The 23,219-nt window shown below is 39.2% G+C and overlaps 2 protein-coding genes across 4 annotated transcripts in view; both read right to left on the reverse strand.

The window, feature by feature from the left end:
• Positions 1–1,039, reverse strand: part of LOC133249635 (UDP-glucuronosyltransferase 2C1-like) — a 31,491-nt gene extending 30,452 nt beyond the window's left edge. For both annotated transcript variants that reach the window (XM_061420366.1, XM_061420365.1), the window contains exon 1: positions 236–1,039. In XM_061420366.1, coding sequence (XP_061276350.1) covers positions 236–956 — 721 coding nt within the window. In that variant the 5' untranslated portion in view covers positions 957–1,039. The remainder of the gene's footprint in view (positions 1–235) is intronic.
• Positions 1,040–3,691: 2,652 nt separating this feature from the next.
• The window catches only part of LOC133249627 (UDP-glucuronosyltransferase 2C1-like), a 39,543-nt gene continuing 20,015 nt past the window's right edge, over positions 3,692–23,219 (reverse strand). For both annotated transcript variants that reach the window (XM_061420352.1, XM_061420351.1), the window contains 2 exons: positions 21,425–21,644; positions 3,692–4,454 (listed from right to left, as the gene is read on the reverse strand). In XM_061420352.1, coding sequence (XP_061276336.1) covers positions 4,175–4,454; positions 21,425–21,644 — 500 coding nt within the window. In that variant the 3' untranslated portion in view covers positions 3,692–4,174. The remainder of the gene's footprint in view (positions 4,455–21,424; positions 21,645–23,219) is intronic.

Below are 23,219 nucleotides of genomic sequence, written 5' to 3' on the forward strand. Positions count from 1 at the left end.
CCGGGTTCAATCTGTGGGTTGGGAAGATCCCCTAGAAGAGGGAATTTTATGATCCAATCATATAACACAAAACCAAAAAAAAAAAAAAAGAGAGAGAGAGAGAGTGTTATTAATTTTTACATTCAAAACAGTGTAGTCACCCTAAAATACCATTTGTAAGTTTTCATACAGTCAGATAAATGTTTACAATATTTATAGAATATAAGAATATTTATTATATACATATTATTCTTACCTAAAACCTTGCTGTAATATTCATCCCATTCTGGAAATATATAATATGAATATATCATGTCACTCACTGTATACAGTAACCAGTTCTGCAGCCTCTGTCTAAAAGTCATCTTGTCTGTCAGTCTTGATGTGACACCAGGAACATATGAAGAAGGCATAGGAAGCCCAGCACACAATCTTTCAATGGCATTCCCATAGAAAAACCGAAAAGTGAATATAAATGGAATATTCAGGAGTTCAGCCACCAATTCCCCACAAAAACTTAAAGGGTCAGCAATACAGACATCAAACTTGGCTGCCTGTAGCCTGCTGAGTAACTCCTTGTTTGTGATAGCACTGTCACACACTCTTTTGTTTGTTAATAAAAATTTTCTGACTAAGTCTGCCAGTTTTATTTGCATTTCCCACCATGAGAGTTTTGGCAGTTCAAAAATTTCTTCATAGAGCATGCTATTGAACTCTTCCATGAAAGTTTCTTCAGTTACTGAAAGCTGGAGGATCTCCACATGATAGGGAACCTTGGTATGATCAATCAGAAGATTTTGTGAAGGTACCAGGACAGTTATCTCATGCCCATGAATGTGAAGCTCTTCTAGAATAAATTGTAAATTAATCCAGTGACTAAAATCCACAGGCCATACAAGAACTTTGCCCGTCCTCCCGGAGTCAAGGAGACATAGATGCAGCATGAAAAGGATGCAGAAACCTTTCACAGTCTTCATGGTTAACTCTTGCTTGAATTAAATCTTAAACCAAATGCATGAAACTCACAATCCAAAGATCTCTCCTTAACAATCTCTATCAGTTTATAGTAGGTTGGACTGAACTTTGAAGTGTGCACTTTGTATTATGGATTAAAATGGAAAGCAACTGCTTTGAAGTGATTTAAAAAAAAAAAAAAAAACCTTGATAAAACACAATACATTGAGTTAGGAAATATATACTCAGGCTTAAACACAAATCCATAATAATTTCTAAGTAATATTTGAAAACCCAAAATTATGTGATTTCATATTCTATTAAGGCTAGATTATTTGGATTGTTTTTCCTGGTTTTATTTTTGTGCTCATTTGAACAAGAAGATCTCTGTAGTGTTTCTTTTACTGATAACTCTTCTAGATATTTTAGGTACAGAAGAGATCATCACTTATTGCCAGAAATACGCACACTTTAAGAGATGTTAAGGCAAGGAGATTTATTTTATTTTTAATTTTATATTGGATTATAGTTGATTAACAATGTGTTAGTTTCAGGTGTACAGCAAAGTGATTCAGTTATACATGTACATATATCTGCTCTTTTCAAAATTCTTTTCACATTTACATTGCTACACAATATTGAGCAGAATTTCCTCTGCTATATATATAGTAAGTTCTTGTTGATTTAACTATTTGAAATATAGTGGTCTATATCTGCTAATCCCTTCTGTAACCTTAAGTTTGTTTTTAGTGTGTAAGTCTGTTTTTGTTTTGTAAATAAGGTTTTTGTTTTTTGTTTTTTTTTTTTTTTTTTTTTTTGCACATATAAGCAATGTGGTACTTATCTTTCTCTGTATTCCTTATTCACTTAGTATGATAACTTCCACATCTATCTGTGTTGCTGCAATATTTTGAAGATTAATCCCTGTCTATTTCTTCATCTGTAAATGTTTTTTTCCCACTCCAAAGGTTGCCTTCCTATTTTGATCATGTTCCATTTTGTTGTGCAACAGCTTTTGAGTTTAATTTGATCCCACTTGTTAGTTTTGTTTTCATTTCCAATACTCTTGGAAATGGATCAAAAAAATATATATCATTGTGATTTACTCAAAGAATGTTTTGGTGTTCGGTCTTACATTTAGGTCTTTAATCCATTTTGAGTTAACTTTTGTGTATGGTGTTAAATTGTGTTCTATTTTCGTTCCTTTACATGTATCTTTCCAGTTTTCCCAGCACCACCTATTGAAGATCCTGGTTTTTTATCCACAGTTAGAGATTGATGATAGGTCTGTGGGTTTATTTCTGGACTTTCTATACTGTTCCAGTAATCTATATCTGTTTTGTGCCAGTACCATACTGTCTTGATGACTATAGCTTTATAGTGTTGTCTGGGCAAGCTTATTTCTCCATCTCTTTTTTTCTTTCTCAAAATTGCTTTCATCATTCAGGGTCTTTTGTGTCTCCCTAATTTTTTTCTTTAATTGTGATAGTTTATGAAAACTTCCATTGGTAATTTGGTAGGGATTACTTTGAATCTGCAGATTGCCTTGAATACTGTAGAAATTTTGATAATATTGATTCTTCCAATTCCAGACTATGGTATGTCTTTCCATGCAAAGAGTTTCATTGGGAAAGACCCTGGAAAAGATTGAGGGTTGGAGGAGAAGGGTACAACAGAGGATGAGATGGTTGGATGACATCACCGGCTAAATGAACATGGGTTTGGGTGAACTCCAGGAGTTGGTGATGGACAGGGAGGCCTGGTGTGCTGAGCTTCATGGGGTCGCAAAGAGTCGGACATGACTGAGCGACTGAACTGAACTAGGTTTTTCATAGCTTTTCTTCTGAGGAGCAAGTGTCTTTTAATTTTATGTATACAGTCACCATCCACAGTGATTTTAGAAGACAAGAAAGCACTGTTTCCACTTTTCCTCCTTCTATTTGCCATGAAATGATGGGACCAGATGCCATGATTTTCTTTTTTTTTTTTTTAAATGTTCAGCTTTAAGCCAGCTTTCCCCTCTTTTACCCTCATCAAAAGGCTATTTAGTTCCTTTTTACTTTCTGTCATTAGAGAGGTATCAACTGTGTATCACCTGAGGTTGACATTTCTGCAGCAATCTCAATTCCTACTTGTGATTCATCCAGACCAGCATTTCACATGATGCACTCTGCATACAGTTAAATAAACAGAATGACAATATACAGCCTTATTGTACTTAAGTTATTTTAAAAGAGTGGATATTAAATTCCAGTCATTTACTTTGGTCTATCATACCAATAACCATGCAAACATACAAGAGTCAGCTAGTTCTCTGAAGCCAAGAAGTGTTACAGTACAAATGAAGTACTATCATTATTAATATCCAAATGAAGGATAATCTTCAAATGAGAAACACCACCAACACACACAAAAACAATGTTTTGTATTCCAAAAGGGACAAAGTCTAATGTGGAATAATATGGAAGGAAATTGACGGTGTAAAATGTGCTTTACAGCAGAGTAGAAACCCTAACAGACTTCAATATTCCTTACTGGCAAAGAAGCTCTGTCTAGAGTGTGTTCTGCATTAGTTCTTGTATACTTCTTTTAGAGAATATGAAATAATTATTGATTATTGAACCCTAAATTATGTTATATATTTAAGAAATATTCAACCTGATCAGTATGGAAATAGAATAAATCATTATGTTCCTGAGGCCTCAAACAGCATCTCAACTGGTTGAACTAAAAGCAATGAATAAAATAAAGCACTAAGTCTTTACTGGTAACAATTTCCATATGTTTATTCATCTGTTGTATCTTTGTAAAGAATAGATTATTTTAAACCTTAATTCTGAATCATGTGGCATATTTTTGGAGTGAGTCTTTGATCTTTAACATGATAAGTTGAAGAATAGAAAAGTGCACCGACGACCCAGAGGGATGGTATGGGGAGGGAGGAGGGAGGAGGGTTCAGGATGGGGAACACATGTATACCTGTGGTGGATTCATTTTGATATTTGGCAAAACTAATACAATTATGTAAAGTTTAAAAATAAAATAAAATTAATAATAGAACAACAACAACAACAAAAAAGAAACAAAACAAACAAAAAAAAGAAAACAAAACAAAACAAAACAAAACAAAAAAAAACAGAAGAATAGGAGAGAAATCTTTCCAAATCAGTGGCTGGATTATTCAGATAGACTCTGTCAAGGTTTCTAGTTCAACTGTCAAAAAAAAAAAAGAAAAGAAAAACTATTCTCTCTTTTTCTTCTTTGCAGTCTTACCAAACTTCCAGTAACAAAACAGGCAACATTTAGTGACCAGGAATACAACAGTTGCCACGCAAGCTAGCAGGAAGCCAATCACATCCAAAGAGTGGTACTGGAACCAGTTGAGGTCATGGAAAGCTGGTCGAAGGTGCTTGGCTCCTTTGTGGCGCATGACAAACTCAACCCAGAAGACTGCTCGGTCCAGGGGTTTCACAGGCTGATCATGGTGAATTCTTGATAACTTCATAGCATTCTCTTTATAGCTAAAATTGAATAAATAAATAGCAACTTGAAAAGTTCGTTAAGGACATGATATACCTAAAGCAGTTATATATTATAAAAATATATTGTGTAATTAATTATATGATAAATTGTGTCATAAATGATATCACCAAGAATATGAAAATCATAGGAAATTTTGTTTCCTCTTGAGATATTTCTAGATGTGATGGCTCATCAGTTTGAATGTGTTGGATGCTTTATAGTCTCGGTAATTATGGGAAGTGGGAGAGAAACTAATTTCCAGTTGGAAATAGCATTCTGAAAGTACAAAACTAGGAATGATGATTAGAATGTGTAGCTTGAGAATACAGAATTTTGATCTAACTTGCTGAGTGTGGTATTGGGAACATGATAGTGACAGGAAGCAGCATGGAGGGGAAGGTCTATGAAGGAGGAACCCCTTCCCCACTCCTTCACTCTTCCCCAGGTTTGGGCTGGAGTGTCAGTGTTAACAAGACTTCAGCAGTAACAGGAAATGGTTTCAGTCTGTGATCTTCATGGTCCTGACATGTCAGATGAAAGCAAAAAAAGCTTCATGTGACCCTCTGGGCAAGAAGTAGGGCCTGAGACTGAATAGATGCTGGCATTTTTGCTTCAGGCTAAAGAGGGCTGGGAGAAGGCAATGGCACCCCACTCCAGTAGTCTTGCCTGGAAAATCCCATGGACGGAACCTGGAAGGCTGCAGTGCATGGGGTCTCTGAAGGTTGGACACAACTGAGCAACTTCACGTTCACTTTTCACTTTCATGCATTGGAGAAGGAAATGGCAACCCACTCCAGTGTTCTTGCCTGGAGAATCCCAGGGACAGAGGAGCCTGGTGGGCTGCCATCTATGGGGTTGCACAGAGTCAGACACGACTGAAGTGACTTAGCAGCAGCAGCAAAGAGGGCTGTGTGTGGAAAACCAGAAACATTACTCTGCCAAAAAAGGTCTGAATAGTCAAGGCTATGAACTTCCTAAGGTAAAATGCCAAATAACTAATGCCTTCAACTGTGGTGCTAGAGAAGACTCCTGAAAGTCCCTTGGATAGCAAGGAGATCAAACCAGTCAATCATAAGGGAGATCAATCCTGAATATTCACTGGAAGTACTGATGTTGAAGTTGAAGCTCCTGTATTTTGGTGATCTGATAACAAACAACTCATTGGAAAAGTATATGATACTGGGAAAGATTGAGGATAGAAGGAGAAGAGGGCATCAGAGGATGAGACGGTTGGATGGCAACACTGAAAATGAACATGAACTTGGGCAAACTCTGGGGGATGGTGAGGAACAGAGAGCCCCGTTATGCTGCAGTTCATGGGGTTGCAAAGAGTAGACACAACTGGGTGACTGAACAACAACAATAACAGAGGGCTGCACATGCAGTAGTGAGATGGAAGGATGGCAACGCATAGAACACTACCCCTTCTAACTTCTGTCAAGGAACAGAAGACCCCACCAGGATTTGGCTGAAGGCTTTGAATGGCTGACTTAGAAGCAAGATTTCCTTGGGTTTGTGAAGGAGGAAGTTATTTACCCACACCAAAGTGCAATCATCATTGACAGAGAATGCAGAACATTAAATTGTAGAAAATCATGGGAAAGTATGTAAAAAGTTTTGAGGAAAAGAACTATACACCATAAAAAAATAAACAAAGCCCTGCTGCCCTTTCGTTAAAAAAAAAAAAAAAAAAAAAAATAGGTAGACCTTTCCTAATACACAGGAATTTAAGGAATGAGTACTTTTGAATATATCTCAGGAAAACAAATAATCATGACAGAAGTTCCAAGACAGACACAGAAACATAATATTTATCAGATAAAAAAAATCAATAAAATAAATAGATGTACTCTATTAGGACATAAACTGCATCATTAAGTGCATATAAATATGAAACTAATGCTAAATGATATTGGAAATTGTGGTCATGGACAAGATTAGTACATTGTAAGCTTTGATAACATTGCACTGATAATATAGCAAAAAAAATAAGATGTGATGTTAAGAGACACTGATGGAACCTGGTGTTGTTTTAAAGAGTAAAATAAGTCAGAAAGAGAAAAAAGAATATCATATATTAATATTGTAACCTAGAAAAAAAAATAGTACTGATAACCCCATTTGTAGGGTAGGAATAGAAATACAGATGTAGAGAACAGATTTGTGGACACAGCAGGAGTAGAACCCAGTTGGATGAATTGAGTGAATAGTCCTAACATATATACACTATCATGTGTAAAGTAGACAGGCAGTTAGAAGTTGCTGTATACCACAGGCAGCTCAGCCTGGTGCTCTGGGTCTTCCTAGGTGGCACAGTGGTAAAGAATCTGCAGGAGAAGCACAGACACACGTTTCATCCCTGGTTCAGGGAGATCCTCAGGAGGAAGAAATAGCAAACCACTCCAGCATTCTGCACTGGAAAATCCTACTAACAGAGGAGCCTAGCAGGCAACAGTTGATGGGGTCAAAAAGACGTGGACACCTTAGAGATTGCCACAAAAACAGAGAGGGGTGGGATGGGATGCAGGTCAGAGACAGGCATATATATATATTTAGCATGATTCAGGTTGTACTTGAGAAGGGAATGGCAAACCACTTCAGCATTCTGCTTTGAGAAACCCATAAACAGTATGAAAAGGCAAAACAATGTAACACCGAAAGATGAACCCTCCCCAGGTCTGTAGGTGTCCAATATGTGACTGAAGAAGTCAGAGAAACAGCCCCAAAAGGAATGAAGAGGCTGACACATAGTGAAAATGACAGCTATTTGTGGATATCTCTGGTGTTGAAAGGGAGTACGTCAAGGCTGTATATTGTCACCCTACTTATTTAACTTATATGCAGAATACATCATGAGAAACACTGGGCTGGAAGAAGCACAAGCTGGAGTCAAGATCGCCAGGAAAAATACCAATAACCTCAGATATGCAGATGACACCACCCTTATGGCAGAAAGTGAAGAACTAAAGAACCTCTTGATGAAAGTGAAAGAGGAGACTGAAAAAGTTGGCTTAAAACTCAACATTCAGAAAATGACGATCATGGCATCTGGTTCCATCACTTTATGGGAAATAGATGGGAAAACAGTGGAAACAGTGGCAGACTTTATTTTTCTGGGCTCCAAAATCACTGCAGATGGTGATTGCAGCCATGAAATTAAAAGACGCTTACTCCTTGGAAGGAAAGTTATGACCAACCTAGATAGCATATTCAAAAGCAGAGACATTACTTTGCCAACAAAGGTCCATCTAGTCAAGGCTATGGAGAAGGCAATGGCAACCCACTCCAGTACTCTTGCCTGGAAAATCCCATGGATGGAGGGGCCTGATGGGCTGCAGTCCATGGGGTCGCTAGGAGTCGGACATGACTGAGTGACTTCACTTTCACTTTTCACTTTGATGCATTGGAGAAGGAAATGGCAACCCACTCCAGTGTTCTTGCCTGGAGAATCCAAGGGATGGGGGAGCCTGGTGGGCTGCCCTCTATGGGGTCGCACAGAGTCGGACACCACTGAAGCAACTTAGCAGCAGCAGTCAAGGCTATGGTTTTTCCTATGGTCATGTATGGATGTGAGAGTTGGACTGTGAGGAAAGCTGAGTGCCAAAGAATTGATGCTTTTGAACTGTGGTGTTGGAGAAGACTCTTGAGAGTCCCTGGGAATGCAAGGAGATACAACCAGTCCATTCTAAAGGAGATTGGTCGTGGGTGTTCTTTGGAAGGAATGATGCTAAAGCTGAAACTCTAGTACTTTGGCCACCTCATGCGAAGAGTTGACTCGTTGGAAAAGACTCTGATGCTGGGAGAGATTGGGGGCAGGAGGAGAAGGGGACGTCAGAGGATGAGATGGTTGGATGGCATCACTGACTCAATGGACATGGGATTGGGTGGACTCCAGAAGTTGGTGATGCAGAGGGGGGCCTTGCGTGCTGCGATTCACAGAGTCGGACATGACTGAGCAACTGAACTTACCTGAACTGGTGGTGAAAGTAAAGTCCAATGCTGTAATGAACAATATTGCATAGGAACCTGGAATGTTAGGCCTACGAATCAAGGTAAATTGGAAGAGATCAAACAGGAGATGGCAAGCGTGACACTGACATTTTAGGAATCAGTGGACTAAAATGGACCGCAATAGATGAATTTAATTTAACTGACCATTACATCTACTACTGTGGGAAAGAATCACTTAGAGAAATACAGTAGCCCTCATAGTCAACAAAAGAGTTCAAAAAGCAAAACTTGGGTGCAATCTCAAAAATGACAGAAACATCTCTGTTGGTTTCAAGGCAAATCATTCAAAATCACAATAATCCAAGTATATGCCCCAACCAATGATGCCAAAGAAGCTGAATTTGATGACCTACAAGACTTTCTAGAACTAACACCAAACAAAAGATGTCCTTTTTACCATAAGGGACCGGCACGCAAAAGAAGGAAGGCAAGATACCAAGAGTAACAGGCAAAGTTGGCCTTGGAGTACAAAATGAAGCAGGGCAAAGACTAACAGAGTTTTGCCAAGAGAATACACACTGGTCATGGCAAACACCCTCTTCCAACAACACAAGATGACTTTACACATGGACATTACCAGATGGTCAATACTAAAGTCAGATTGATTAAATTCTTTGCAGCCAAAGATGGAGAAGCTCTATACAGTCAGCAAAAAACAAGACTGGGAGCTGACTGTGGCTCATATCTAAAACTTCTTATTGGCAAATTCAGACTTAAATTGAAGAGAGTAGGGAAAACCACTAGACAATTCAGGTATGACCTAAATCAAATCCCTTTTGATGATTATACAGAGGAAGTGACAATTAGAGTCAAGGGTTTAGATCTGATAGACCAAGTGCCTGAAGAACTATGGACAGAAATTCATAATATGGTACAGGAGGCCATGATTAAAACCATCCCCAGGAAGTAGAAAGGCAAACAAGCAAAATGGTAGTCTGAGGGGCCTTACAAATAGCTGAGAAAAGAAGAGAAGTGAAAGACAATGGAGAAAAGAAAAAATATATCCATCTGAATGCAGAGTTTCAAAGAATAACAAGGAGAGATAAGATAGCTTTCCTAAGTGATCAATGCAAAGATAGAAGAAAACAATAGAATGGTAAAGACTAGAGATCTCTTCAAGAAAATTAGAGTACCAAGGAAACATTTCATGCAAATATGAGCAAAATAAAGGCAGAAATTGTAGGAACCTAAGAGAAGACTCTTGAGAGTCCCTTGGACTGCAAGGAGATCCAATCAGACCATTCTGAAGGAGATCAGCCCTGGGATTTCTGTGGAAGAAATGATGCTAAAGCTGAAACTCCAGTACTTTGGCCACCTCATGCGAAGAGTTGACTCATTGGAAAAGACTCTGATGCTGGGAGGGATTGGGGGCAGGAGGAGAAGGGGATGACAGAGGATGAGATGGCTGGATGGCATCACTGACTCGATGGACATGAGTCTGAGTGAACTCCGGGAGTTGGTGATGGACAGGGAGGCCTGGCGTGCTGCTATTCATGGGATCACAAAGAGTCAGACACGACTGAGTGACTGATCTGATCTGATCTGAACAGAAGCAAACGGTATTAAGAGGAGGTGGCAAGAATATACAAAAGTTTAGACAAAAAAGATCTTAATGAACCAGATAGCCACGATGGTGTGAACACTCATCTAGAGTCAGAAATCCTGGAGTGCAAAGTCAAATGGGTCTTAGGAAGCATTATAATGAACAGAGCTAGTGGAGGTGATGAAATTCCAGCTGAGCTATTTCTAATCCCAAGGAGGCTGGCATGCTACAGTCATTGGAGTCACAAAGAGTCAGACAATTTGAGTGACTAAGCATAGCACAAAAGATGATACTATTAAAGTTATGCACTTAATATGCCAGCAAACTTGGAAAACTCACCAGTGGTCACAGGACTAGAAAAGGTCAGTTTTCATTCCAATCCCAAAGAAAGAAAATGCCAAAGAATGTTCAAACTACTGCAGAATTGTTCTCATCTCACATTCTACCAAAGTAATGCTCAAAATTCTCCAAGCTTGGCTTCAACAGTTTGTGAACTGAGAAATTCCAGATGCTCAAAGTGAATTTAGAAAAGGCAGAGGAACCAGAGATCAAATTGCCAACATCTGCTGGATCATAGAAAGAGCAAGGGAATTCCAGAAAAACATCAATTTCTGCTTCATTGACTACATTAAAGACTTTATTGTGTGAATCACAAGAAACTGTGGAAAATTCTTAAGAGATGGAAATACCAGGTCACCATACCTGCCTCCTGCAAAACCTGTATGAAGCAACAGTTAGAACAAGACATGGAACAACAGACTGGTTTTAAACTGGGAAAGGAATATGTCAAACCTGTATATTGTAACCCTGTGTATTTAACTTGCATGCAGAGTACCTCATGAGAAATGCCAGGCTGGATGAAGCTCAAGGTGGAATCAAGAGTGCTAGGAGAAATAGCAAAAACCTCAGGTATGCAGATGACACCAGTCTTATGGCAGAAAGCAAAGAGGAACTAAAGATCATCTTGATGAAGATGAAGGAGGAGAGTGAGATAGCTGGCTTCAAACTCAACATTCAACAAGCGAAGATCATGGCATCCAGTCTCATCAGTTCAGTTCAGTAGCTCAGCTGTGTCTGACTCTGCAACCCCATGGACTGCAGTGTGCCAGGCTTCCCTGTCTATCGTCATATCCCACAACTTGCTCAAACTCATGTCCATCATGTCTGTGAATTCATCCAATCATCTCTTCCTCTGTCTTCCGCTTCTGCTCTTGAAGGGATTAACAATCAGCTGCCTGTTGGTCTGGCTAAGCCATAAGAAACACACCATGGGAAAAGAATAAAAGCAAAATATAGCAATACCATAATCTAAACAAAAGTACATCAGTTTATTAGTTGGGATCGTCATGGCCTAAACTAAGTAGAAACATAATGTGGACCTGGGAATGCAGGTCGGCACAAGTTCAGAACGCTGCTTGTGCATACACCAAGATGTTTTCCCAAGGCATATTTGGGTCTAAGACCTCCAGCTGGGGATATTCCTTGTGCAAGAACATAACAAAGATAGTTCAAAGTAATCAATAAAATGAGAGATGTGACCAGGGACACAGGAGGCTGATTTTATAATGGCACAACAAATACTTTATGCATGCCAAGACACTAAATAAAAGTGAGGTGACTCTGAGGAACAGGTGGCCAAAGTATTGGAGCTTTAGCTTCAGCATCAGTCATTCCAATGAAAATTCAGGACTAATTTCCCTTAGGACTGACTGCTTTGATCTCTTTGTAGTCCAAGTGACTCTCACCAGTCTTCTGCAACTCCACATTCAAAAGCATCAAATCTTCAGTTCTCAGCTCTCTTTATGGTCCAACTCTTCCATCCATACATGAAACTTCACTAGAAGGACCATGGCGAATAGATGGGGAAACAATGGAAAGAGTGACCGACTTTATTTTGGGGAGCTCCAAAATCACTGTGGATATGACTGCAGCCATGAAATTAAAAGACGATTGCTCTTTGGAAGAAAATCTATGACAGAATTAGGTAGCATATTAAAAATCAGAGACATCACTTTGCCAACAAAGGTCCAACTAGTCAAAGCTAAATTTTTTTCCAGTAATCATATACAGATGTGAGAGGTGGACCATAAAGAAGGCTGAGCACTGAAAAAATTAAGCTTTTCATCTGTGGCATTGGAGAAGACTCTTGAAATTCCCTTAAACTGCAAGGAAATCAAACCAGTCAATCCTAAAGGAAGTCAATCCTGAATATTCATTAGAAGTATTGATGCAGAAGCTGAAGTTCCAGTACTTTGGCCACCTGATGGAGGAGCCAACTCGTCTGAAAAGACTCAGATTCTGAGAAAGACTGAAGGCAGGAGGAGAAGGGGGCAACAGTGGATGAGATGGTTGGAGGGTGTCACTGATTCAATGAACATGAGACCAAAGGCCTGGAAATAGTTTAGGATGGGGATGCCTGGTGTGGTGCAGTCCATGGGATTGCAGAGCCAGACACAACTGAGTGACTTAACAACAAAACGTTGTTGCATGGTAGAAACTAATGTAACATTTTAAATCGGTTATCTCCAATTAAAAATATGTTAAACATAAAAGAGAGACACTGGTAAGTGACTTCATAGTGAAAAGTCATTCAATATTTAAAAAATTTAAATGTTTATAAAATAATTTTAATCTCTAATGTCAATGCGTGTTTATAGATTTACACAAAATTTCTAGTAAGAATTTATCTGACATATAGTAACATTTGCCCAACACTGGGAAATATTTTAATTTTAATATAGTTTATTTTTTCCAAAGAATATATTTGTTTTATTTATGTGAAACAGAGTTACATAATGTAATCCTTCATTATTGAGAATTTATTTATTTGTCTATGATCACAGCTAACTACCATGTTGTACAATGTTCCCAAGAACTTATTTATTTTATTACTCGAAGCCTGTTCCCTATTACTCAAAGCTTGTCTCTCTACTCTTTCAACTCCTAAACCCTGGAAAACACCAGTCTACTCTCTACTTCTATGAGTTTGAATTATTAGGCTGCATGTATAAGTGATGCTAAATAATATTTGTCATTCACTGACTTACTTCACCTAGCACAATAACAAGTTTTCAAATGTGGAAGTATTTCTTTTGTCTTCTTTTTAAATAATATTCCTTCACATACATACACCACATTTTCTTTATCTATTCATTCATTTAAAGACACTAAGTTTTAATTCATACCTTGACTTTTGTGAATAATACAGCAATTAGCACTAGGGTGAAGCTATCAAATTGCCAGCATCTGTTCGATCATCGAAAAAGCAAGAGAGTTCCAGAAAATCATCTACTTCTCTTTTATTGACTATGCCAAAGCCTTTGACTGTGTGGACCACAAAAAACTCTGGAAATTCTTAAAGATATGGGAAAAACAGACCATCTAACCTCTTTAGAAATCTGTATGCAGGTCAGGAAGCAATGGTTAGAACTGGACATGAAACAACAAACTGGTTCCAAATAGGGAAAGGAGTATGTCAGGCTGTATATTGTCACCCTTATTTAATTTAACTTATATGCTCAGTACATCATGAGAAATACTGGGCTGGATGAAGCACAGCTGGAATCAAGATTGCCAGGAGAAATATCGATAACCTCAGATATGTAGATGACACCAACCCTTTGGCAGAAAGTGAAGAACTAAAGAGCATCTTGATGAAAGTGAAACTTGAGAGTGAAAAAGTTGGCTTAAAGCTCAACATTCAGAAAACTAACATCATGGCATCCAGTCCCATCACTTCATGGCAAGTAGATGGGGAAACAGGGGAAACAGTGACAGACTATTTTTTGGGAATCCAAAATCACCACAGATGGTGACTGCAGCCATGAAATTAAAAGACGCTTGTGCCTTGGAAGAAAAGTTGTGACCAACCCAGACAGCATATTAAAAAGCAGAGACATTACTTTGCCAACGAAGTCCATCCAGTCAAAGCTATGATTTTTCTAGTAGTCATGTATGGATGTGAGAGTTGAACTATAAAGAAAGCTTCACATGGAAGAATTGATGCTTTTGAGTTGTGGTGTTGGAGAAGACTCTTGAGAGTCCCTTGTTCTGCACGGAGATCCAACCAGTCCATCCTAAAGGAAATCAGTCCTGAATATTCATTGGAAGGACTGATGCTGATGCTGAAACTCCATTACTTTGGCCACCTGATACAAAGAACTAACTCATTGGAAAAGACCTTGATGCTGGGCAAGATTTAGGTAGGAAGAGAAGGGGACAACAGAGGATGAGATGGCTGCATGGCATCACCGACTCAATGGACTTGAGTTTGAGTAAACTCCAAGAGTCGGCAGTGGACAAAGAGGCTTGCTGTACTGCACTCCATGAGGTTGCAAAGAGTCTCATATGACTGAACGACTGAACTGAACTGAACTGAAGATGTCTCATCCATATTCTGTTTTCATTTCTTTAGATATATAGCAGAAAGAGAGATCACTGGATAGTGGTGTAGTTCTACTGGTGATCTTTTGAAAAGCTTCCATACCGTTTTCCACAGTGGCTGCACCAATTTACATTCTCACCTGGAGTGCAGTGGAATTTTTCTTTTTCTAAATCCTCACCTCTTTATTTCAGTTCAGTTCAGTTCAGTCACTCAGTCGTGTCCGACTCTTTGTGACCCCATGTATCACAGCACACCAGGCCTCCCTGTCCATCACCAACTCTCAGAGTTCACTCAAACTCATGTCCATTGAGTCAGTGATGCGATGCATCCATGTCATCCTCTGACGTCCCCTTCTCCTCCTGTCCCCAATCCTTCCCAGCATCAGAGTCTTTTCCAATGAGTCAACTCTTCACATGAGGTGGCCAAAGTATTGGAGTTTCAGCTTGAGCCTCACTCCTTCCAATGAACACCCAGGACGGATCTCCTTTAGGACAGACTGGTTGGATCTCCTTGCACTCACAGGGACTCTCAAGAGTCTTCTCCAACATCACAGTTAAAAGCATCAATTCTTCTGAGCTCAGCTTTCTTCACAGTCCAACTTTCACATCCATACATGACCACAGGAAAAACCATAGCCTTGACTAGATGGACCTTTGTTGGCAAAGTAATATTATGCTATCTAGGTTGGTCATAACTTTCCTTCCAAGGAGTAAGCGTCTTTTAATTTCATGGCTGCAATCACCATCTGCAGTGATTTTGAAGCACAAAAAAATAAAATCAGCCACTGTTTCCACTGTTTCCCCATCTATTTCCCATGAAGTGATGGGACCAGATGCCATGATCTTCGTTTTCTGAATGTTGAGCTTTAAGCCAACTTTTTCACTCTCCACTTTCACTTTCATCAAGAGGCTTTTTAGCTCCTCTTCACTTTCTGCCATAAGGGTGGTGTCATCTGCATATCTGAGGTTCTTGATATTTCTCCCAGCAATCTTGATTCCAGCTTGTTCGTCTTCCAGCCCAGCGTTTCTCATGATGTACTCTGCATAGAAGTTACATAAACAGGGTGACAATATACAGCCTTGACGTACTCCTTTTCCTATTTGGAACCAGTCTGTTGTTCCATGTCCAGTTCTAACTGTTGCTTCCTGACCTGCATATAGGTTTCTTAAGAGGCAGGTCAGGTGGTCTGGTATTCCCATCTCTTTCAGACTTTTCCACAGTTTATTGTGGTCCACACAGTCAAAGGCTTTAACATAGTCAATAAAGCAGAAATAGATATTTCTCTGGAACTCTTTTGCTTTTTCCATGATACAGTGCATGTTGGCAATTTGATCTCTGGTTCCTCTGCCTTTTCTAAAACTAGCTTGAACATCTGGAAGTTCACGGTTCACATACTGCTGAAGCCTGGTTGGACAATTTTGAGCATTACTTTACTAGCATGTGAGATGAGTGCAATTGTGCGATAGTTTGAGCATTCTTTGGCATTGGCTTTCTTTGGGATTGGAATGAAAACTGACCTTTTCCAGTCCTGTGGCCACTGCTGAGTTTTCCAAATTTGCTGGCATATTGAGTGTGGCACTTTCACAGCATCATCTTTCAGGATTTGAAATAGCTCAACAGGAATTCCATCACCTCCACTAGCTTTGTTCATAGTGATATTTTCTAAGACCTACTTGACTTCACATTCCAGGATGTCTGGCTCTAGGTGAGTGATCACACCATCGTGATTATCTGGGTCATAAAGCTCTTTTTTTTTGTACAGCTCTTCTGTGTATTCTTGCCACCTGTTCTTAATATCTTCTGCTTCTGTTAGGTCCATACCATTTCTATCCTTTATTGAGCCCATCTTTGCATGAAATGTTCCCTTGGTATCTCTAATTTTATTGAAGAGATCTCTAGGCTTTTCTACTCTGTTTTCCTCTATTTCTTTGCATTGATCGCTGAGGAAGGCTTTCTTATCTCTCCTTGCTATTCTTTGGAACTCTGCATTCAGATACTTATATCTTTCCTTTTCTCTTTTGCTTTTTGCTTCTCTTCTTTCCACAGCTATTTGTATGGCCTCCTCAGACAGCCATTTTGCTTTTTTGCATTTCTTTCCAATGCAGAAGCGCGCCGGCTGAGACAGACCTCGCAGAAGCATGGCCGAGAGGAGCTACCCCACATCTGAGGTCAGGGGTGGTTGCAGAGAGGAGCTACCCCACGCCCAAGGTCAGGGGAGGCGGCCAAGGAGCAGCTGCGCAGGCAAAGGAGGGCAGAGAGGAGCTACTCCTCACCTCTTGGATCATGTCTTTTAATGACGACCATTCTGAAAGTTCCAAGCTGGCTTGAAACTCATTAAAAAAACTAAGACCATGGTATATAGTCCCATCACTCCAAGGCAAATAGAAGGGGAAAAATTGGAAGCAGTGATAGACTTTATTTTCTTAGGCTCCAAAATCACTGCAGATTGTGACTGCTGCCATGAAATTAAAAGACACTTGTTCATTGCACGGAAAACTATGATAAACCTAAACAGCACATTAAAAAGCAAGGATATCAGTTTGCTGACGATGGTCCGTATAGTCAAAGATATAGTTCTGCAGTAATCATGTTTGAATGTTATTTCATACATGCATGCTCAGTTGTGTCCTGCTCTTTCAGACTCCACAGATTAAAGTAGTCCAGGCTCCTCCATACATGGGATTTTCCAAACAAGAATACTAGAGTGGGTTGCCATTTTCTAAACCAGGGGAAGATTTTCCAAACAAGAACGCTGAAATGGGTTCCCATTTCCTACACCATGGTTTGATCACTCTCCTAGAGCCAGACATCGTGGAGTGTGAAGTCAAGTGGGCCTTAGGAAGCATCACTATGAACAAAGCTAGTGGAGGTGATGGAATTCCAGTTGAGTTACTTCAAAACCTAAAAGATGATGCTGTAAAGGTGTTGCACTCAATATGCCAGCAAATTTGGAAAACTCAGCAGTGGCCACAGGACTGGAAAAGGTCAGTTTTCATTCCAATCCCAAAGAAAGGCTGCCAAAGAATGTGCAAACTACTGCACAATTGTACTCACTTCACACACTAGCAAAGTAATGCTCAAAGTTCTCCAAGCTTGGCTTCAATGGTATATAAACTGAGATTTTCCAGATGTTCAAGCTGGATTTTAAAAAGGAAGAAGAATGAGAGATGAAATTGCCAACATCCATTGGATGCTAGAAAAACAAGAGAATTCCAGAAAAAAATTTACTTCTGCTTCATTGATTACACTAAAGCCTTTGACTGTGTGGATCAAATCAAACTATGGAAAATTCTTCAAGAGATGGGAGTACCAGACCACCTACCTGCCTCCTGCAAAACCTATATGCAGGTCAAAAAACAACAGTAAGAACCAGACATGGAAAAATGGACTGGTTCCAAACTGGGAAAAGAGTACTTCAAGGATGTATATTGTAAATCTGCTTATTTAACTTGTATGCATAGTACATAATGCAAAATGCTGAGCTGGATGAAGAACAAGCTGGAAGCAAGATTTCCAGGAGAAATATCTATAACCTTAGATACGCAGATGACACCACCAGAATGGCAGAAAGCAAAGAGGAAATAGTCTATTGATGAAGGTGAAAAGAGGAGAGAGAAAAAGCTGGCTTAAAGCTCAACATTCAAAAAATGAAGATCATGCCATCTAGTCCCATCACTTCATGGCAAATCGATGGGGAAACAGTGACAGACTTTATTTTCTTAGACACCAAAATCACATTGGATGATGAGTGCAGCCATGAAATTAGAAGAATCTTGGTCCTGGAAGAAAAGCTATGACAAACCTAGAGCGTGTATTAAAAAGCATAGAAATTACTTTGCTGACAAAGTCTATATAGTCAAACTACGGCTTTTCCCAGCAGTCAGGTATGGATGTGAGAGTTGGACCATAAAGAAGGCTGAGAGTCAAAGAATTGCTTTTTCACTGTGGTGTTGGACAAGGCTTTTGGGAGTCCCTTGGTCTGCAAGGAGATCAAACTGGTCAATCCTAAAGGAAATCAACCCTGAATATTCACTGGAAGGACTGATGCTGAAGCTGAAGCTCCAATATTTTGGCCATCTGATGTGAAGTGCTGACTCATTAGAAAAGACCCTGATTATGGGAAAGATTGAAGGCAGGAGGAGAAGGGGACGAAGAGGATTAGATGCTTAGATGGCATCACTGTCTCGATGACATGAATTTGAGCAAGCTCGGGAGATGGTGTAGCAGGCAGAAAAGTCTGGCCTGCTACAGCCCATGGGGTCGCAGAGCTGGACACAACTGAGGGACTGAAAAATACCATGGGATCTCCTGACTCAGGAATCGAACCTACATCTCCCACAACAACTGCATCAGCAACTGGTTTCTTTACCACTGAACCATAAAGAAGGCTGAGCACCAAAGATTTTATGCTTTCTGATTGTGGTGTTGAAGAAGACTCTTGAGAGTCCCTTGGAGAGCAAGGAGGTCAAATCAATCAATCCTGAAGGAAATCAACTCTGACTATTCCTGGAAGGAGTGATGCTGAAGCTGAAACTCCAATACTTTGGCCATCTCATGTGAAGAACTGACTCACTGCAAAAAACCTGATGCTGGAGCAGATTGAAGGGAAAATGAGAAGGGGGCAGCAGAGGATGAGATGGTTAGACAGCATCGCACTTCAAACTCTAGGAGACAGTGGAGAATGGAGGAGCTTGTCATGCTGTAGTCAATGGGTCACAGCATCAGACACAACTTAGTGACTGAACAACATCAACAACAATTCTAATAGGTGTGAGGTGGGATTTTGATTTGAATTTCATGATGCTTAGTAACATCAATCCCCTTTTCAAGTACCTGTTGACCTGTCTTCTTTGGGCAAATATGTATTCAGTAACTCCATTCATTAAAAAAAAAACTGCTACTGAGTAATATGTGTTACTTATATCTTTTGTATATCAGTCTATATCAGATGTGTAATTTTCAAAATATTCTCCAATTTTGTACATTGACCTTCATTTTGTAAATCATTTACTTTTCTGTGAAGAAGCTTTTGAGCTTGATAAAGCCCCACCTTTTGTTTTGCATTGGTTCCTTTTATTGTTGGTATCATATCCCAACATTTCTTGCCAATACCCTTGTCAAGAAACTTTTCCTCCAGTTTTATAATAAGACATTTATGGCTTCAGGTCTTATATTCAAGTCTGTAGTCCATTTCTAGTCAAGTTTTGTAAGTAATGCAATGCGGTGGTTTAGTCTCTAAGTCGTGTCTGTCTCTTGTGACATCATGGACAGTATCCAACCAGGCTCCTCTGTAGACGGGATTCTCCAGGAAAGAATACTGGAGTGGGTTGCTAATTCCTTCTCCAGGAGTTCTTCCTGACCCCAGAATTGAACCTTGGTCTCCTGCATTGAAAACAGATCTTTACCAACTGAGCTATGAGGGAAGTAATGTAATATAAGGGTCCAAGTTTTATTCTCCTGCATATGATTAGTTTCCCTAGTACTACTTATTGAAGAGATAACACTTTTCCTATTGAGTATTCTTCACTTTTTCTCAAATATTATTCAACTTTATATATAAGGGTTTGTATCAGGGCTCTCAATCCTGTCCATTGGTCTATTTTTATGACCATATCATCTTTTTAAAATTGCTATAACTTTGTAGTATAGTTTTAAATAACAAGTTGGATGTCTCCAATGTCATTATTTCTTGGGACTGCTTTGGTTGTTTGAGATCTCTTGTGACTTTACACAAATTTAGAATTTGTTTTTCAATTTCTATGCCCCCAGAAGGACTTAGATATTGGTCATTCAATCCATTCTTCTTTCTCTGCCAAGGAACTCTTTCTAGCTGAAAATTCTCTCTTGGTGATGAGTAATGCTGGCTTGGGGATGATGCTGGTAAAATAAAGCTGCCATCATTCTGGTCTTGTGTGATTTATCTCAGATTTTTTGTTCTACTGTGTTGCTAAAATTTCTTACATGGCCTTTAGGACACTCCCAGAGATAATTTTGCTCATGGATAGTGTCCAGTTTTTATTCTCTGTCAGGAAATGAGGAGGCTGGGATCTTCCTCCTACTTATAAATTAGCAGAAGTAAGTTTCTAAACTGGTAATGTTTATAACTACGCAGATTGTGACTGCAGCCATGAAGTTAAGACACTTGTTCCTTGGAAGAAATGCTATGACCAACTTAGACAGCAATTAAAAAGCAGAGACATCACTTTGTCAACAAAGGTCCATCTAGTCAAGGCTATGGTTTTTCCAGTGGTCATGTATGGATGTGAGAGTTGGATTATAAAGAAAGATGAGCACTGAGGAATTGATGTTTTTAACTGTGGTGTTTGAGAAGACTCTTGAGAGTCCCTTGGAATGCAAGGAAATCCAACCAATCCATTCTAAAGGAAATCAGTCCTGAATATTCATTGGAAAGACTGATGGTGAAGCTAAAACTCCAATACTTTGGTCACCTGATGCGGAGAACTGACTCATTGGAAAAGATCCTGATGCTGGGAAAAATTGAAGGTTGAGGAGAAGGGGACAATAGAGGATGGCATCACTGACTCAGTGGACATGAGTTTGAACAAGCTCCGAGAGTTGATGTTGGACAGGGAAGCCTGGTGTGCTGCAGTCCATGGGGTCGCAAAGAGTCAGACATGACTGAGCGACTGAACTGAACTGAACTGACATGAGGAAAGCTGAGTGGTTTTTCAGTTTTATTTTTATGATTTTATTGTATTCCCTAAATTATAGTGGCAATATCTGGAATTTTTAAAAAAATAATAAGTACCATTGTTAATTTAAAAATTCATATATTTTTAACAATATATCATTTTCTTTAAATAAATGTAGTAATTCTTTGAGATTATAATTTATCACCAAGTAGTGGTAGGTGACAATATACCTTCACAAAATTTAGGAAGTATAAAATAATCTTATTTGATATTAGGTGTGCTCTAAATTATGCAAAATTTATCAATTCAAAATTATATAAAGCTGATTATTCCTTCAAAAGCAAAAGATTCTTAGAAAAGAATATATTCTCTACTCACAAAGGGTTGTTAATAACTGCTTTCAATGCATTAAGCAGATCTGCACTTGTCATTCTTTGCAAGTCTACTGCAACAGCTGTGCCTTTGGCTTTCATATGAGCAACATTATCATGCTGGTCACCAAACATAGGAATTCCAACTATAGGGACCCCATGGTAAATAGCTTCGTAGATTCCATTGGTTCCACAGTGAGTGATAAAAGCTCTGGTTTTGGGATGACCTAAAAATTAAAAATAAATAAATATTATTCTAAGCTGTAAGAGTGTCAGAAACAGAAAATCATGACACCTACATAAGCCAAATTCTATTAGGTAACATCTTCTATGTAATTCTGTGCCATGAGAACACATATATATTCTTATAGGCTCTGAAGAAAGCAGCAATTAATTACTCCAGGCTAAGGTCCCATCAGTTCATGGGAAATAGATGGGGAAACAGTGGAAATAGTGTCAGACAATTTTTGGGGGCTCCAAAATCACTCCAGATGGTGATTGCAGCCATGAAATTAAAAGATGCTTACTCCTTGGAAGGAAAGTTATGACCAACGTAGATAGCATATTCAAAAGCTGAGACATTACTTTGCCAACAAAGCTCCATCTAGTCAAGGCTATGGTTTTTCCAGTGGTCATGTATGGATGGGAGAGTTGGACTGTGAGGAAAGCTGAGCACCGAAGAATTGATGCTTTTGAACTGTGGTGTTGGAGAAGACTTTTGAGAGTCCCTTGGACTGCAAGGCGATCCAACCAGTCCATTCTAAAGGAGCTCGGTCCTGGATGTTCTATGGAAGAAATGATGCTAAAGCTGAAACTCCAGTATTTTGACCACCTCATGTGAAGAGTTGACTCATTGGAAAAGACTCTGATGCTGGGAGGGATTGGGGGCAGGAGGAGAATGGAACAACAGAGGATGAGATGTTTGGATGGCATCACCAACTTGATGGACATGAGTTTGAGTGAACTCCAGGAGTTGGTGATGGACAGGGAGGCCTGGAGTGCTGCAATTCATGGGGTTGCAAAGAGTTGGACATGACTGAGCTACTGAACTGAACTGAACTGAAGTATAATTAGTGATTCCAGCAATTAAGTCATTCCACAGACAACTAAGAAGTTTCCTGCAGAATATATGGTAGAGAACACTTGTCATTTGACAAGTTGTTGCAGGAAAAACATAATAATAAAAAAGAAAGGAGGGACTGAAGAAATTAATATTTTTGTTGATGGGAAAGGGGAGGTGAGATGTTCAGGGTTTCAATATGAGAATGTTGACATAACAAGCTAGAAAGATAGGCTACATTAGTTCATGGTGTACTCTGTTTAAGAAAATAGGATTTGCACTTGACTTTATACTAACATGCAGCCTTTATTATACATGAAATATAGGTGAAATGGTTGCCAGATTTTTTTTTCCATAGAGAAGAGAGGTGTGAGAAAATTGGTGAAGAAAATCAGGAGTGTGTTGCAGTATTCTATACAAAAGTTAATGAAAGCCTGATCTAAAGCTACTTTCTCTGACCTTGATCCTGAGGAGGCAGAGATTATATCATAAATGAGAGAGCCATAAATTTGATATTTATGTTAGATTTTGATAAAGATCCTTGACCAAGGTTTAGTCAGGTTCCTCTGAACTCTTCTCAACTAGAATTTGATTTTGTGGCTCCACTATCTCTGCATTGCCCAATTTTAGCAAGCATTCTACTAGGTTAGTTGAACTCTGTACTTTTCCATCCAATGAACTTCCAGTATGTTCTTTTGTGATAAATTCCCCATTTTTCTTTCTGCATCCAAATTGTTTCCAG

This window comes from Bos javanicus, chromosome 6, assembly GCF_032452875.1.
Source record: "Bos javanicus breed banteng chromosome 6, ARS-OSU_banteng_1.0, whole genome shotgun sequence".
Classification (NCBI taxonomy): Eukaryota; Metazoa; Chordata; class Mammalia; order Artiodactyla; family Bovidae; genus Bos; species Bos javanicus.